The sequence below is a fragment of the Armigeres subalbatus genome, unplaced genomic scaffold (genome assembly GCF_024139115.2).
Source record: "Armigeres subalbatus isolate Guangzhou_Male unplaced genomic scaffold, GZ_Asu_2 Contig848, whole genome shotgun sequence".
Classification (NCBI taxonomy): Eukaryota; Metazoa; Arthropoda; class Insecta; order Diptera; family Culicidae; genus Armigeres; species Armigeres subalbatus.
The window spans coordinates 592-17,378 of record NW_026943643.1 but is presented as its reverse complement, the minus strand read 5'-3'; the positions used below and the strand labels follow the sequence as shown (position 1 = coordinate 17,378).

General features: G+C 42.4%; 1 protein-coding gene across 1 annotated transcript; it reads left to right on the top strand.

Annotated features, from left to right (window-relative positions):
* The first annotated feature begins 8,143 nt into the window (after positions 1-8,143).
* LOC134204710 (uncharacterized) lies at positions 8,144-9,120 on the top strand. Its single transcript, XM_062679489.1, has 5 exons — positions 8,144-8,263; positions 8,477-8,534; positions 8,638-8,755; positions 8,833-8,963; positions 9,027-9,120. The coding sequence occupies exons 1-4, from the start codon at positions 8,260-8,262 to the stop codon at positions 8,956-8,958; spliced, it is 306 nt and encodes a 101-aa protein (XP_062535473.1). The 5' UTR covers positions 8,144-8,259; the 3' UTR covers positions 8,959-8,963; positions 9,027-9,120.
* Positions 9,121-16,787: the final 7,667 nt, after the last annotated feature.

The following is a 16,787-nucleotide window of genomic DNA, read 5'->3' as shown; positions in this document are numbered from 1 at the left end:
ATGTTTTACTCGTGCCATCGTTGACGAGCGGTTTGGTATCCGTTGATAAGCTAACATCTAAAGGGTTTACTGTTGAATTCGATGACAGTGGTTGTGATATTCGCGATAAAACCGGTAAGGTTGTTGTTGTCGGTGAACGGGCTGGTAGCCTATATAGACTGCAGCTTGGTGAAGTGTCTCGAAAAGTGGAAGAAAAGGCACACAATCCGCTGTGCCAACATCAGTGGCACCGGCGATTTGGCCACAGGCACCCGGGAGTGATAAGCAGAATCAGTGCGGAGAAGCTCGGTAGGGGAATGAAGGTCGTCGAGTGCGGTATTCGAATTACCTGCGAGCCATGTATCGAGGGCAAACTAGCTCGGAACCCGATACCGAAGGTTGCAGAACGGAAGTCAACACAGGCGTTAGATTTGGTCCATACAGACCTCTGTGGACCAATGAAGACAACAACGCCGGGCGGTAAGAGATTCATCATGACGATGATTGACGACTTCAGTCGTTACACGGTCGTCTATTTACTCGCCAAGAAGTCGGAAGCTCCAGGTAAGATTAAAGAATATGTTCGTTTCGTCCACAATTTGTTCGGCCGCAAACCGAAGATCATTCGGTCTGACGGCGGCGGAGAATATCGTAACCACGAACTAAGCACGTTCTTCGCAGAGGAGGGGATTAAAGCTCAATATTCTACAGCATACACCCCGCAACAAAACGGGGTTGCGGAAAGGAAGAATAGGTCGCTGCAAGAAATGGCGCGGACCATGCTTCTGGATGCTAATCTTCCCAAGCGTTACTGGGGAGAAGCGGTGATGGCAGCGGCGTTCCTGCAGAATAGGCTTCCCTCTCGTTCGGTGGACTCTACTCCCTTCGAAAAATGGCACGGACGAAAACCCGAGCTAGGATATCTCCGTGTTTATGGATGTTATGCTTACGTACACGTTCCAGACGTTAAGCGTGGAAAATTCGACGGGAAGGCTCGTAAACTTCGCTTCATTGGATATTCCGAAGAGCAGAAGGGGTATCGCTTTGTCGACACTCGCACCGATAAGGTCACCGTGAGCAGGGACGCACGTTTCCTGGAACTGGGTGATGGTTCCTCTCAGGACAACTTGCAGCAGGAGCCAATGCGGGAGCCGACAGGAACTGAAATGTTTTGGTCATTCGAGGACAACGTAGATCAGCAAGCCGAAGAAGAAGTTCGTTCTGAGCAAAGCGACGAAAGCGAATTGGAAGATTATTTCGACGTTGATGGAGCCGCTGGCGGAGAGGACCCGCTAGCTCTCAAGCAGGAGGAGAGCGAACTCGAGGAAGATCAATCGTGGATACAAGAAGAAGCCGATCAGCAACGGAGCCGGCGAACGCGTGGAGTGCTACCCAGCCGTCTCAATGATTACGTGGTTGGCGTAGCGGCACACACAGAGGTAGAACCTGTATCGTACGAGGAGGCGATTTCCAGTCCGGAACGAGATGCTTGGACGGCCGCAATGGATAGCGAGATGGCGTCTCACAGGAAGAATGGCACATGGGAACTAGTTTCGCTTCCCAAAGGCAAGAAGCTAGTTGGTAGCCGATGGGTATTTAAACTCAAGCGGAACGAAGCTAACAAGATCGTGCGCTACAAAGCACGAATTGTGGCGCGGGGGTTCACACAGACTCCTAGCGTCGACTACGATGAGGTATTCGCACCTGTGACCCGACACGTAACTCTTCGTACACTCTTGACGTTAGCTGGGAAGAAGAAGCTCGTATTGAAACATCTCGATGTGCGAACAGCCTATCTGTATGGTGACATCAGCGAGGAAATATATATGCGGCAGCCACCGGGCTACGCTGCTCAAGGCCAGGAGGAGCTTGTTTGCCGGCTGCGCAGGAGCATATACGGATTAAAGCAGTCAGCCCGCTGCTGGAACAAAAAGCTAACGGAAGTGTTGAAGAAGATGGATTTCAAGGCCAGCGAGGCAGACCCGTGTCTCTTCATGGGTACTGTGAATGGGAAGAAAGTTTACCTGATTGTCTACGTAGACGACCTTCTCGTGGGATGTGAAAGTGAAAACGTGATTGCTCATGTATACGAACAATTGAAGAAGAGTTTCGATATTGAATGTCTCGGCGATGTGAAGTGTTTCCTGGGCCTCGAAGTGCAGAAGAAAGACAATGTATACAGTGTATGCTTGGCAAATTGCATTGACCAGTTGGTAGCTCGAGTGGGACTCAGTGAAGCGAAAGTGTCTAAGACACCTATGGACAAAGGGTTTCTTTGTGACGAAATGAACAGTGAACTGATGGAAGATATTAGAAAGTACAGAAGTGCGGTCAGTGCTATAATGTATATTGCCATGTGCGCTCGCCCTGATATCATGAACAGGGCTGCAATCCTTGGCGGCAAATTTAGTGCCCCTTCAGAAAGTAATTGGACAGCAGCCAAACGCGTAATCCGCTACCTCAAAGGAACGCGCGATTGGAGGCTGAATCTCGGTGGTGATAGTGGAGGACTAGTGGCTTATTCGGACAGCGACTTTGCAGGAGATGTTGGAACAAGAAAGTCCACTACCGGCTACGTACTCTTCTACTTTGGAGGAGCGGTTTCTTGGGCTAGCCGCAGACAAGACTGTGTTACACTATCGACACTAGAGGCGGAGTATGTCGCCTTAACAGAGACCTGCCAGGAAGTCGTCTGGATGCGTAGACTTCTCAGTGACCTTGGAGAAACGCAGACTGTCGCGACTACAGTGAATGAGGACAATCAAGGATGTCTCAGCTTTGCTCGCTCGGAGCGTTCTAATAAGCGGTCCAAGCACATTGAGACAAAGCGACACTTCGTGAAGAATTTGTGTGAACGCGGAGAAGTGGAGTTGATCTACTGCCCTACGGAGAATATGAAGGCGGACGTTTTAACAAAACCGCTAGGCGGAGTTAAGCATCACATCTTCGCAAAAGAACTTGGGTTGGTCGGAGATCAGCCGAGGGTCAAGCAATGAGGAGGAGTATTGGGAACCAGCATTGACTCTCCCCTCGTCATTCAACGGTTGGTCATCTCACCCGTATCTTTAACGCTGGGGCGACTGACGCTCCCTGGCTCCTGGAAGCCGCCAACAGAAATATAAGTTTTCAGTTCAACTTTGTACCCTTACGATTACAGACGTACAGTAAAAGCTTTTGTACATTTTATTAATTAAACCGTGGTCGATCCCCTTTTTCCGGTTATCCGAAACCTACGCAAATATTCCTATGCGGTGAACCGTACTCTCCCATAGTCCCCTCATTTGATTTACATGTTCCATTCCCACATGTTCCTTTTGCCTATAATGGACCTCCCCTTGTGTGCTAATAATGGACCCTCTAGCATATTTACATTTACAAATTAGTTAATATAACTAAATTTCTGTTTCCCTGTCCATAGCAAATGTATGGAACTGCTGTCCTGTTACATGAAGCAACTTCACCCGACGAAATCTTGCAGAAAATTGTCGATTCCAGCGTTTAATTTGGGATTTTGTTCAGGGGGTCCATTATACGCACGGGGCACTCACTCCCTACTTGATGAATTTCTTTTTCCGTTTCATCACGCCTCACTCACTTTTCGCGAAAGTTTTCAGTAAGCAGTTACAAAAAATTTATGACCCCAACGGGATTCGAACCTAGAACGTCAATAAAAATAGCGATGGGATGGGATGGCACGAAAAGGAAGAAAGGAGTGAGAAAATAAGCAAATCAATTTTTATGGCGTTGCTATTACTAATTTCCTAAAAACTTTCTTAAAAAGTCATTTACAGTTCGGATTTTTTTTATTAACATGTAGTATTTAAAGCGTTCTAGAACTTTGTCGAACAGGTCATTGTTCCAAATACAAAGCGAAATTTAAAAAATCTCACGGAATGTAATGACATTAATGACACAAATTCAGCTCTCACGCCACCAATATCATATTTAGATAAATTTCCTGTTAGAAAAAGTTTTCGGGTCCTTTAAGCACTACATGTTTATATGCTTAGCAAGAAGCGGAGAGAGCCAAGGGTAACGCTTTAGGCTGTCACTCCAGCGGGTCTATGTTCGATACTTTATAGACCTGATCTTATCTACTACAGGTACCCAACATGTTCCGGACAGCAGAACAAAGGGAACCGAAGCGACAATCTTCATCTGGTAACTAAAATATCTTTTGTGCAAATCAACTCCATTTCGAATCGTAATAGTAGAGTGCTTGATCTTGTGTTCACGAACTCGTCGGACATTTTAAAAGTTTCACAGCCAGCCTTGCCCCTCCTACCAACAGATGATCATCACCCGCCAGTCTCTTCTTCTTCTTATTGGCATTACATCCCCACACTGGGACAGAGCCGCCTCGCAGCTTAGTGTTCATTAAGCACTTCCACAGTTATTAACTGCGAGGTTTCTAAGCCAAGTTACCATTTTTGCATTCGTATATCATGAGGCTAACACGATGATACTTTTATGCCCAGCGAAGTCGTGACAATTTTAAATCCGAAAATTGCCTAGACCAGCATCGGGAATCGAACCCAGCCACCCTCAGCATGGTCTTGCTTTGTAGACGCGCGTCTTACCGCACGGCTAAGGAGGGCCCCACCCGCCAGTGCTATTACAAATGGATTTTTGCAGTTTCGTACCCGCTCAAACTGAACGCTATCCAGATCCTATAGATTTCGACCTCCGGCGATGCGAATGTTTCTCTCTCAATTCTGAGCTACGAGGCGCGTTCTATCGATGGTAATGTTGTTTTGTTCTATGACAAACTGTATGAAGTTTTTCAATTGATGGTACCTCGTTGCCGAAGTAATAATCACGGTATTAGCAGAAAGCCCTGGTGAAATGCTGAACTTCGTAACCAGCGAAATAAATTTCCATAAAATAGGTAGGGAAGGAAAACGTCCCGAAACGAAACATAAAAAGCAAATGAAGTGTCGGCTATAGGGAAGCAAATTCCTATTATGGACCCCCAGGGGGTCTACTATAGGGCGAATTCAGTCAGACTTGTTATTCTTGTTATACTCAACGTATTCCCGGGCCGTCGCCAATCTACGTTGTATGACATTAGGCAATACGTTTACACTGCTGGCTTAAATTTTCAACGTGACGATTAATTTATAGAATTCATAACATCAATGTGAACTTGACTCGTGGAAAACTTATTCCAGGTTATCCGAGGCTTGTGATAGACCCTTTATCACAACGGACCTTTCCATCCACTGACTGGTAGGCTCGAGCGTCCCGTCCTCTGCTTCAGACCCATAAGGGATCCGAAACAGTTCAGTTTCAGGGTAGAAAACTTGTGCGAGAATAGAAGATAGAGGAGGAGAGTATGGAGCGGCTTGTTGACCGCTTCCGGCTCTAGCGACTGCTATGGAACCTTTTTATTAGAGAAATGTTTGTAGAGATAGAAACGGTTGTGTTTATGTTTGTGTCTCTAACTCCTAGGAATCACCCAGTCACGCATCAACGTCTACACGGTCTTACCTCTTCAACTGCTAGCACTCGAAAGCCGCGCGCATTTGGCGAGTGAATGCTTGCTCGATGTGACGTCGGCAAACGTAACGCATCAAGGGGTCACACGTAATGTCAAGCTTAAGCAGCAGTGCTGTCAGATTTACATATAGCTCCGCACATTCTCCTTCTTCTCGAAAGTGATATTGATCTGGAAGAATTTTATTCCTTATGAAAATCAAACTTTATTTGAAAACTATTGGAGGTACAGAAATTGTCAACGTCCTCGGCCACTGCTAGACGCTTTAAATGTACTGTTATAACTATTGACTACAGTGACTATTGGAATTGGAACAGAATCGTCTGTCATTTCCATACAAATGCGCGTTCCAAACGAGCAGGAGACCTGTCAAACTTAACACATGACGTTACTCTTCTTATAGGACTCTACTATCCAGCATTTTACGAGCGCTAATGGCCGCCACAATCCAACTCAGTTTTGGTAGGGTGGAAACAGTTTGAAATTTTGCTTGTGTCGTATGACACTAAACGTTAATATGTCATCATCATAATGATGAATTCATGATGATGATGATCGCTGCGATGTCCTACGACACACACGCTTAGTTCAGTTCACCTAAATATGGGTGAAGAGTACCTATAATCAGCGAAAAGTGCACATACGTATTTATGGGTGAAGTGTCCTTTACCGATTTATGGGTAAACCATAATTTACCTATATTTGGGTGAATTAGAACAAAACTTCCTAGGTGAATTTTACCTACATTTGAGTAAATTTTCAAGCTTTTGTATAGTGAGGTTTGCAGCAATATTTCCAAAAAGTTCGCAGTTATTATCAAATAATAAATATTAAAAAAAATAGGAAGCAATAATAATTATTTATTATAAATTGAAAACCTAATACAATTGCCTTCTGCTATCTTCATGATTATTACAACATATTGATAATTTGTTGCCAAAAAGGACCGGTTAAGACAAACGCGAAGCAGCAGGAAATATTACCAAGCTGGAAGTGAAGTCGCTTTTGGATGCTCTCGGAAAGTTGATTCACAATCGTTGTCTTCTCGTTGAACCGAAAGTCATGAGTGATCGTCCTTGCCACTTTACACTTGAACATAAATCCATCAAACTTCATACCGATTACGCGCTGCGAAGCGCGAATAGTCTGCAGATCTCCATGTTGAGCCGAATTCCTGCAGGATCACAAGCCGGAAAATTGCGTACGCGAATTGGAGAGCATCCTCCGGTGCCAGATAGTATTGCATTTTTGATTTGGTCTGCTTGGTAGCCATGCGACCTGCAAACGGGTTTCTCCTGATCTAGTTAATCGGGGACACTCTGTGAAGTCTCGGAAGATTCTAATAATTCTAAATCCAGCACATCGGTATTGGTATCGCTGATAAGATCATACAACATGTTTTCCAACATTTAGAAACAGCTGATGGCTTCTATGTCGAGCGTATACCTGCGTTTAGATAAGGGAGTCAGTTATATATTTTCAACAAATAAGGAAAGTTGTGAACTTACATAATAATGATGCTGATGATAGCTCGGATCTCGGCTCGGATGATAGCCTTCGAATTCTTATCGAATCATTTTTCAGTTCCGGACAACGACGTACCGACGAAAATCCCATTCTTGGCTTTGTAGTTGCTTGCAGGCAATCTCCGACATGGAATAGTTGTTCTTTATGTGCCGCTGGTGCATCCGTTTTTATAACATTTTCATTACGCTTGATGCAATCGTACATTGCCTGCATCGTTACCCTTCGAATTTGTGACTGGCACCGGGGTTTCCATGCGATGACTCTGCAAAACCAAAAACAGAAATGAAAATCATTAAGAACTATACAAAATTAGATTAACTTACATTGTTTGCAACCACCTTAACCTTGGAAGCGCATGATTCGTTGATAATTCGGCTGCGGAATATAAATTAGCTAAAATCAGCAGGACAAATTTTCGGGAGCTTCTGTTTTCGAATCTTCATGTTGTGCGGAATTGTTTACAAGATATTTTTTTCATCCAAAAATGGGTAAACTCCATCACCCAAAAATAGGTAAGACCGACTTACCGATAATATGAGTGAAATTCACCTATTTTATAAGTAAAGTTTACTTATAATATCGGTAATGTTTCATTTACCCATATATGAGTGAAATGGTTACCCATTTATGGGTAAACTAAGCTAAGCGTGCCAAAGCCAAACGTCAAATCGAATGCATCCTACCAAAATGTGAGTAAAATTGTGGCGGCCATTACTGCACGTAAAATGCTGGATTGACCAGCTATAAAAAAAACATGGTCAATAATGCGTAGTTAATTTATTTATGTCGGTTTATTTGAATTTAGTTTCATTTGGGTAATATTAGACTTATGGAATAAAATGGGCAACCATTTTTAAGCGTGTAGGCATTGAACTCATTTGTCACAAAACAATTACTAACATTGAACTCATTTGCCATTGCGTGCTGACAGTTCTAAAAGCATGACCCCTGCGCATGCGAAATTTGACATCTAGCATCTGTCATAGCTCATTTCATGACGTCACTTGACACCATATGGGGCGAATGTTTATATTTTTTTTACCCGTGTCGAAATACAAGTTACTTCTCGTGAGGGCAATATTATCAATTTCCCACCTTATCGGCCGCGACGATTTGAAATCGTCGCAAAACAACCCCACTCGGAAAGATATCGAGCAGCGAACAAAAATCTACCTCATTATGACACAAACCACACTTTAGTAAAGATTCAAATTCACCTTGGGCTCGAACCATGTCCTTTCGACTATACTCGCGAAATGAGTGTGTATTTTGTTTTCCTTTTGTCGCCATCTTTTTCGTCAGATATTCTGCATGAGGCTGTTACAAATTATTTGAATTCCATCCTCGGGTCTATAACCAAGGCCAAAGTGGATTTAGTTTAAAAAAGCAGGACAAAAAATCCAGCATTAGCAAAACCAGCAGACATGAGAAAAGAAAACTAATTTTCCTTTTTTTATTTTTTTTATTTTTCAGGTTATTTCCGGATGGAAAATGGTGGCGCTACCAAAGAATTTGCTTTTCTCCTATGCGGGTAAGTTTTAACAAAGGGGGGGTCGTGAAGCAGCATAAAACTGCTGGATTGAAATTGATTTTAATATGTTATTTTGTTTTTCACCCCATCTTGGGTATAACAGCAGCGATAACCGGTACAAGAAGGGTCCGTGCCATCTCTGGCACTCCGTCGGAGAAAAAGGATCCAGACTATTTTACGTGTTCCTTCATTGTCGTTGGTGTGTCGAGCTTATGGAGGAGGTATGTAGATTCTATATTTTGTAGATTATATTACCTACTGTATTTTGATCGATGTATTTTGATGTTTACTTCTCCAGGTTACGAATACCAGTTGGAGAAGCAACAGTCCGTGTAAGCGATCAATTATCCGCGGAGAAAAGGACATCCGGGGCCACCTAGTCACTCAGTTCATAACCAGTGTCGGTGCCTCAGTGGTTGGTTAGTAAAGGTAGAAGATTTCTAAATTTGTTGCCTGATGAGTGATGACTATTAAGTTGCTTGTTGGTTTCAGGTTTCACACTAAATTGAGCCGGAAGATGTGCCCGTTAAAGATCCGGAGAGTATAGGCGGTTCTAACGGTGGACACCATCCCGAACTCGTTGAAAGTAAGATAATTATTGTAGTTTTTCTTCGAAAGGAGTTTCAATAAAATTGCTTTGTTTTTACAGTTTTACGTCAATAGCCACGGAATAACTGAATACACACCCAGTCCTCACGGGAGAGGATTAAAAGACGATTTCCTATATGATTAAAAGTATAACTTACATGCTTTGGATGCTAGTTTGTGACTAAAGTTTTCACTTGTCATAAGACGAGTTTGTACAATCCCATTTAAGCCCATTTAAGTCGAGTCAAGTACGAGACACTGAAGACGGCCTTAAGCCCCAAACGCAATACAACGGAACGGCGACGGAAACGGAAAATCTGACAGAAAATATATGGGCTAACTGTCAAATTTGCCGTTTCCGTCGCCGATCATTATACGTTGGGGCTACTATTGAGTCGAAATACGTATCTGTCAAGGTACAATTAAGTGGTGGAATTAAATGGGATTGTACAAACTCGCTACTATATTTCAAGTAAAACATTCCACTAAAAGAGCTTAATATAATGTTCTTAACCAAAGTTTTGTTTTGTTTATTTCAGATTTCGTCGTTATTCAGCCGGGTGTGGAGGATCCTTCCTGATGGTCATCAAGATACAGTCCTGGATCATAATCCGAAGCAGATGCCTTATCGGGGACGGCGTTTTTCGATAGCCAAGATAAGTTGGTTGGTGACTAGTGCTGACAACGTTTTATTTCAACTACATGATGGGTGTAGCGGCGTTTGCGGATGGCGTTTCCAGTGTGACAGGGGGCATGAGGCCACTTGGGCTTGGAAGGCCACTTGGGCTTGGAAGAAGTGCGGTTTTGTTCCTCCGGATGGAGGGGTTGGACCATCGCCGCTTAGTTCGGTGGCGCTCGAGTTCCTTTGGCGGCGCGGCATCACGATGAACAATTCCGGTGGTGCCCTATGGGTATTGCCGCGCCAGTCAACCAAGGGGCCCTTCATCAGTTAATCCAGTTAGGGCATCGAGTGTCGGCAACAACCAAAACAAGGCCGCCAGGTAAGCTTGTCTAACCCCATTTATTCATTTGTCTTTTTAGGTTTCGTGAAGTATTTTGAGATGCTGATGCTGACTCCAAAGAATTCCGGAAGAAGTCCTTAAAGGACTCCAAAATCGATTCCTAAAGTATTCCAAAAGATCCAAAACAGAATACTTGAATACAAAAACAATCCCTAAAAGATTCCAAAAATGCCTGAAGTATTCAGTAGAATTTCAAAGGATTCCAAAAGAAATTCCTAGATAAATCCCAAAAGGATTCAAAAGTATACCTAGAGGTTTCCAAAAGAATCCTAGTAGATTCTGAAATGAATCCTAAAATATCCCAACAGGAATCGCTAGAAGATTCCGAAGTAATCGCTGAAGATTTCCAAAAAATATTCCAGTCGATTTTTTTCAATTCCGCTGGATTCAGAAGAAATCCCACTAGATCTCAAGAGGAATCCCTACAGGATTCAAGAAGTGGTTCCCAATAGATTCCAAAAGAAATCACCGGTGGATGCCAAAGGAATCATGGCTTCCTGAAGGAATCCCTACTGGATTCCAGCAAGTATTCCACTAGATTTCAAAAGGAAACCCTACTGGATTCAAGTAATAATTTCCACCAGATTCCAGGAGGAATCACCGCTTGATTTCAGAAGGAAACCCCGCTACATTTTTAAATGAATCCCCGCGATTTCAGGAAGGAACTCACAAATCTCTCACTGCTTTTTAGAGATGAATGCCTACTGAATTCAAAAAGTACTACCCACTATATTCAGAAGAAATTCTTGCTGAATACCAGAAAAATTCCCATTGGATTACAGATGGAAATCTCACTAGATTCAGAAGAAATATTCACTCTTTCTTTCTGAAGTTGAAGTTAGTCCGTGGATTGATGTTGCTGTTTACTACCGCCTTCTACAGGTATTTCCGAAGGATTATCGCAGGCAGGAATCTGGACCATCCTAGTATTTTTAAAATCTGGACGCTTCCGGCATCCCGACTATTCCAGTCGACGACAGGGCTAGAGTGGTAGGTACCTATAGGGTTTACATTTTATCGATTTTATCAGCTGATGTTTTTTTAGAAAGTGCAAATAAAATCCTACTTTAAAATGAATGAAAATTTAATGTTTTGATTTGGAAATGACATTCCAAGAAAAAGAAGAAGAAGAGGAAAAGCTAACTTTAGATACGCACAACTATGAGATATATAGAACCACCATGGTCTTCGTTTCCCGAATATATCACGAAAACATCTAGAAGCCAAATCCTTCCCGGTTCAGCTTTGAGGTAGAATTTGTCTCAGAGATATCTAGAAGAAATTTCCAAACGGGTACCCATGTCTAGGAGATATCTCTGCGTCTTCTAAGAGAACCGATATGTCAAATCCTTTCCGGTTCAAACGGTTTACTCGTCTAAAATTTGAGGTAGATACCGGTTGAAACGCCCGCTCGGAAAGATCTTCTAGAAGTCTCCGTGATATCTCTGAGACAAAAAATGAGTCTCCTAGATTTTTTTCTACGATGTCTAGAACCTGTCCAGACCTCAAATCCGCCTCGAATGCAACAACCGTTTCAACCGGTATCTACCTCAAATTTTAGACAGAGTAAACCGTTTGAACCGGAAAGGATTTGACATATCGGTTCTCTTAGAAGACGCAGAGATATCTCCTGAACATGGGTACCCGTTTGGAAATTTCTTCTAGATATCTCTGAGACAAATTCTACCTCAAATCTGAACCGGTAAGGATTTGGCTTCTAGATGTTTTCTCGATATATTCTAGACACGAATACCATGGTGCTTCTAGATATCTCATAGATGTGGGTACCTAAATTTAGCTTTTCCCTCTTCTTCTTCTTTTTTCTTGGAATGTCATTTCCAAATCAAAAGCATTAAATTTTCATTCACTTTAAAGCCCAGGATTTTATTTGCACTTTCTTCTAAAAAAAACATCAGCTGATAAAAATCGAGAGTAAAAATGTAAAAACCCTATAGGTACTCTACCACTCTAGCTCCTGTCGTCGACTGGAATAGTCGGAATGCCGGAAGCGTCCAGATTTTTAAAAATACTAGGATGGTCCAGATTCCCGCCTCGCGATGAAAATCCTTCGGAAATACCTGTAGAAGGCGGTAGTAAATAGCAGCATCAATCCACGGACTAATCTCAACTTCAGAAAAGAAAGAGTGAATATTTCTTTCTGGAATCTAGTTGAGATTTCCATCTGTAATCCAATGGGAATTTTCTGGTATTCAGCAAGAATTTCTTCTGGAATACAGTGGGTAGTAACTTTTGAATTCAGTAGGCATTCATTCTAAAAAGCAGCGGAGATTGTGAGAGTTCCTTCTGGAAATCAGTGAAGTTCGATTTAAAAATGTAGCGGGGGTTTCCTTCTACTGAAATCAAGCGGTGATTCCTCCTGGAATCTGGTGCAAATTACTACTTGAATCCAGTAGGGTTTCCTTTTTGAAATCTAGTGGAATACTTGCTGGAATCCAGTAGGATTCCTTCCAGAGCTCCAGCAGGGGATTGCTTTTGGCATCCACCAGTGATTTCATTTTGGAATCCATGTGTGGAACCACTTCTTGAATCTCTGTAGGGATTTCTCTTGAGAATCTGGTGGGATTTCTTCTGGAATCCAGCGGAATTGAAAAAAATCGATTGGAATATTTTTGGAAATCTTCAGGACCACTTCGGAATCTTCTAGCGATTCCTGTTTAAGGATATTTAAGGAATTCAATTTCCAGAATCTACTAAGGAGTTCTTTTTGGAAACCTCCTAAGTGTATACTTTTGGAACTGGGATTTATCTAGGACCCTTTTGGAATCCTTTCCAGGATTTATCTGAGGAATTTCTTTTTGGAATCCTTGGAAATTCTACTGGAATACTTCAGGCATTTTTTTGGAATCTTTTAGGGATTGCTTTTGTATTCAAGTATTCCGGTTTTGGATCTTTTTGGAATACTTTGAGGAATCGATTTTGGAGTCCTTTAAGGACTTCTTCCGGAATTCTTTGGAGTCAGCATCAGCATCTCAAAATACTTCACGAAAACCTAAAAGACAAATGAATAAATGGGGTTAGGGATACCTGAAAGCTTACCTGGCGGCCTTGTTTTTGGTTGCCCGACACTCGAGTGCCTAACCGGATTAACCGATGAAGGGCCCCTTGGATTTGACCAGCGCGGCAATACCCATTTATAGGGCACCACCGGAATTGTTCATCGTATGATGCCGCGCCGCCAAAGACTGAACCTTCGAGCGCCACCGAACTGGAAGCGGCGATGGTCCAGCCCCTCCATCCGGAGGAACAAAACCGCACCTTCTTCCAAGCCCAAGTGGCGCTTCCAACCGCTTCCAAGTGGCCTCATGCCCCCTGTCACACTGGAAACGCCATCCGCCAAACGCCGCTACACCCAGCATCATGTAAGTTGAAATAAAAGCGTTGTCCAGCACTAGTCACCAACCAACTTATCTTGGCTATCGAAAAACGCCGCTGCCCCGGAGATAAAGGTATCTGCTTCCGGATTATGATCCAGGACTGTATCTTTGATGACCATCAGGAAGAGATCCTCCACACCCGGCTGAATAACGACGAAATCTGAAAGCCAAACAAAACAAAACTTTGGTTAAGAACATTATTTTGAGCTTCTTTTGGTGGAATGTCTTTTACTTGTCATGCAAAGGCGAGAGTTTCAGTACAATCCCATTTGAATTCCACCACACTTAATTGTACCTTGAGCAGATACGTATTTCTGACCTCAACAGTAAAGCCTCAAACGCATATATCGAACGGAACGGCGACGGAAGCAGCAAATTTGAGCAGATTAGCCCATATATTTTACCTGTCAGATTTTCCGTTTCCGTCGCCGTTCAATCGTTGTATTGCGTCACTTTCAAACTTCATTCAGTGTCTCGTACTTGACTCGACTTAAATGGAAGCTTAAATGGGTTATTGTCGAAACTCGTCTTATGACAGAAGTGAAAACTTTAGTCTGACAAACTAGCATCCAAAGCATGTAGTTATACTTTTAATCATATAGGAAATCGTCTTTTAATCCCTCTTCCGCTGAGGACTGGGGTGTGTATCAGTTATTCCGTGGCTATTGACGTAAAACTGTAAAAACAAAGCAATTTTATTGGAAACTCCTTTCTGAAGAAAAAACTAGCAATAATTATCTTACTTTCCAACGAGTTCAGTTGATGGGTGTCCACCGTTAGAACCAGCCTCTATACTCTCCGGATCTTTAACGGGCACATCTTCTACGGCTTCAGAAAATTTAGTTGTGCAAAAACCTGAAACCAACCAAGCAACTTGAATAGTCATCACTCTATCCAGGCAACAAATTTAGAAATCTTCTTGCTTTAGCACACCTCGAACCACTGGAGGCACCAAACAAACGCAGGTTATGAACTGGTAGTGACTAGAGTGGGTGGGGCCCCGGATGTCCTTTTCTCCGCACCGGATAATTGATCGCTTACACGGACTGTTAGCTTCTCCAACTGGTATTCGTAACCTGGAGAAGTAAACATCAAAATACATCAGATCAAAATACGGTAGGTAATATAATCTACAAAATATAGAATCTACATACCCTCCTCCATAAGCTCGACACACCAACGACAATGGAAGGAACACGTAAAATAGTCTGGATCACTTTTTTCTCCGACGGAGTGCCAGAGAGATGGCACGGACCCTTCTTGTACCGGGTTATCGCTGCTGTTATACCGGCAGAGATTGGGGTGAAAAACAAAATAACATATTAAAATCAATTTCAATCCAGCAGTTTATCGGCGTTGCATTCACGACCCCCCTTTGTTAAAACTTACCCGCATTAGGAGAAAAGCAAATTCTTTGGTAGCGCCACCATTTTCCATCCGGAAATAACCTGAAAATAAAAAAAATAAAAAAGGAAAATTAGTTTTCTTTTCTCATGTCTGCTGGTTTTGCTAATGCTGGATTTTTTTGTCCTGCCTTTTTTGAAACTAAATCCACTTTGGCCTTGAGTTTATAGACCCGAGAGATGGAAATTCAAATAATTTGTAACAGCCTCATGCAGAATATCTGACGAAAAAAGATGGCGACAAAAGGAAAACAAACATACACACTTTTTTACATTTCGCGAGTATAGTCGAAGGACATAGTTCGAAGCCCAAAGGTGAATTTAGAATCTTTACTAAAGTGTGGTTTGTGTCATAATGAGGTAGATTTTTGTTCGCTACTCGATACTCTTTCCGAAATTGGGCGGTTGTTGCATTCGAGGACGGATTTGAGGAGTCTGACAGGTTCTAGACATCGTAGAAAAAAATCTAGAGACTCATTTTTTTGTCTCAGAGATATCACGGGAGACTTCTTTGTAGAAGATCTTTCCGGCAGGAACATTGACGCCAAAATCGTCGCCAGCAGAAATGGCCCTAAGATCTGTCAAATCAACTGTGAACAAATTCTTATATACACTGATACAAAGCGTATAGTAGAATTCAACCCATGGTTGCTGTAGTAAAAATAACAAATTCTAGTGTTGTCAACAAATAAATACTAAAGATCGTTGAAAATAACACTACTTATTGTTTTTAAAAACACTATGCTAACTTACGGTATATATTTTACCGTGTACATAGTAAAAACAACAACATCTGCTCCTGGTTCACTGACTGACATTTTCATCATTACACGTCATCTTAACCGCCAGAGACGTATTACACGATTTAAGTTCTTATGTGTTATTTTAAATCTAATGTAAAAAATGAATGCGCAAAACGAAAACCAAATGGTTAAAATCCTGTTGATGTCGTATAATTGAGGAAGAAGAGCCCCAGCTGATGGTTTGTGCCTATGGCATATGTTTTAGAAGACATTTATTTCGTAAAACCTTGTTTCTTCCCTACAAGCCTGTGATGAAAACCCAGAGCTGCGTAAACTGATCGTTTAGATAATCATGGCAAATGGATTCATCAATCTATTCTATTTTGATCGAGTAAAGATTATTTTGTGTTAGTTTTGCTACGAATTCGTATAAGTTTTTCTAATATAGGACATGGTGTGAGCGGTGGAATATCTTGCACTCATTGATTAGAAGTGGCCTCTATGGCAGAATATTTTCTCCAGTCGCATGAAAGTGGACCTTGAGCCGTACAGCACGCTCTCAGGAGAGAAGTTACAGCTGGTGGGAAAAAAGTGCTTTATGTTTCGAGAGTAGATCCGGTGATCAAAAATTCACCCATCGTTAGCTTAACCCTGGTCCATCTCAAACCACAAGATTCTCGCATCAGCACCCCAATATCACTCTTCTGCCTACATCGGTTACTCTGAACTCTTCTGGAGGGACATTCCTCACGGAAGGAACGAAAAGGTGAGAAGTATTGTGACACAGTTTTATAAAGACTCTCATCAGCGACTAGACACTCAACGCCATAGGGAAGTACTTTGCTGCACACACCGTAGTCGATTTGCTATGGTATTACATTGCAGAATGGCAATTATTTCCCGATACCAGATATGGCACGATTTTCACAATGCATCGCAGAGAAATTTCCACCAGAGCTACCTGATAGGTATTTGTCAACCAGCATTATGTAGTAACCCAACCCTCATTACATTTTTTTCCCTCCACAGTGAAGTGTACTTCAAAATCCACGGAACGTAGCGATGAAACAAAAGCATCCAGCACTGGGATTTCTATGTGATC

Bases quoted from the DNA above. Each gene is read 5' to 3' on its own strand.
- LOC134204710 (XM_062679489.1), top strand. The intron at 8,535-8,637 runs GTAAGTTTTAAC...TGGGTATAACAG, and splicing joins TTTGCTTTTCTCCTATGCGG to CAGCGATAACCGGTACAAGA. The intron at 8,756-8,832 runs GTATGTAGATTC...TTACTTCTCCAG, and splicing joins GTGTCGAGCTTATGGAGGAG to GTTACGAATACCAGTTGGAG.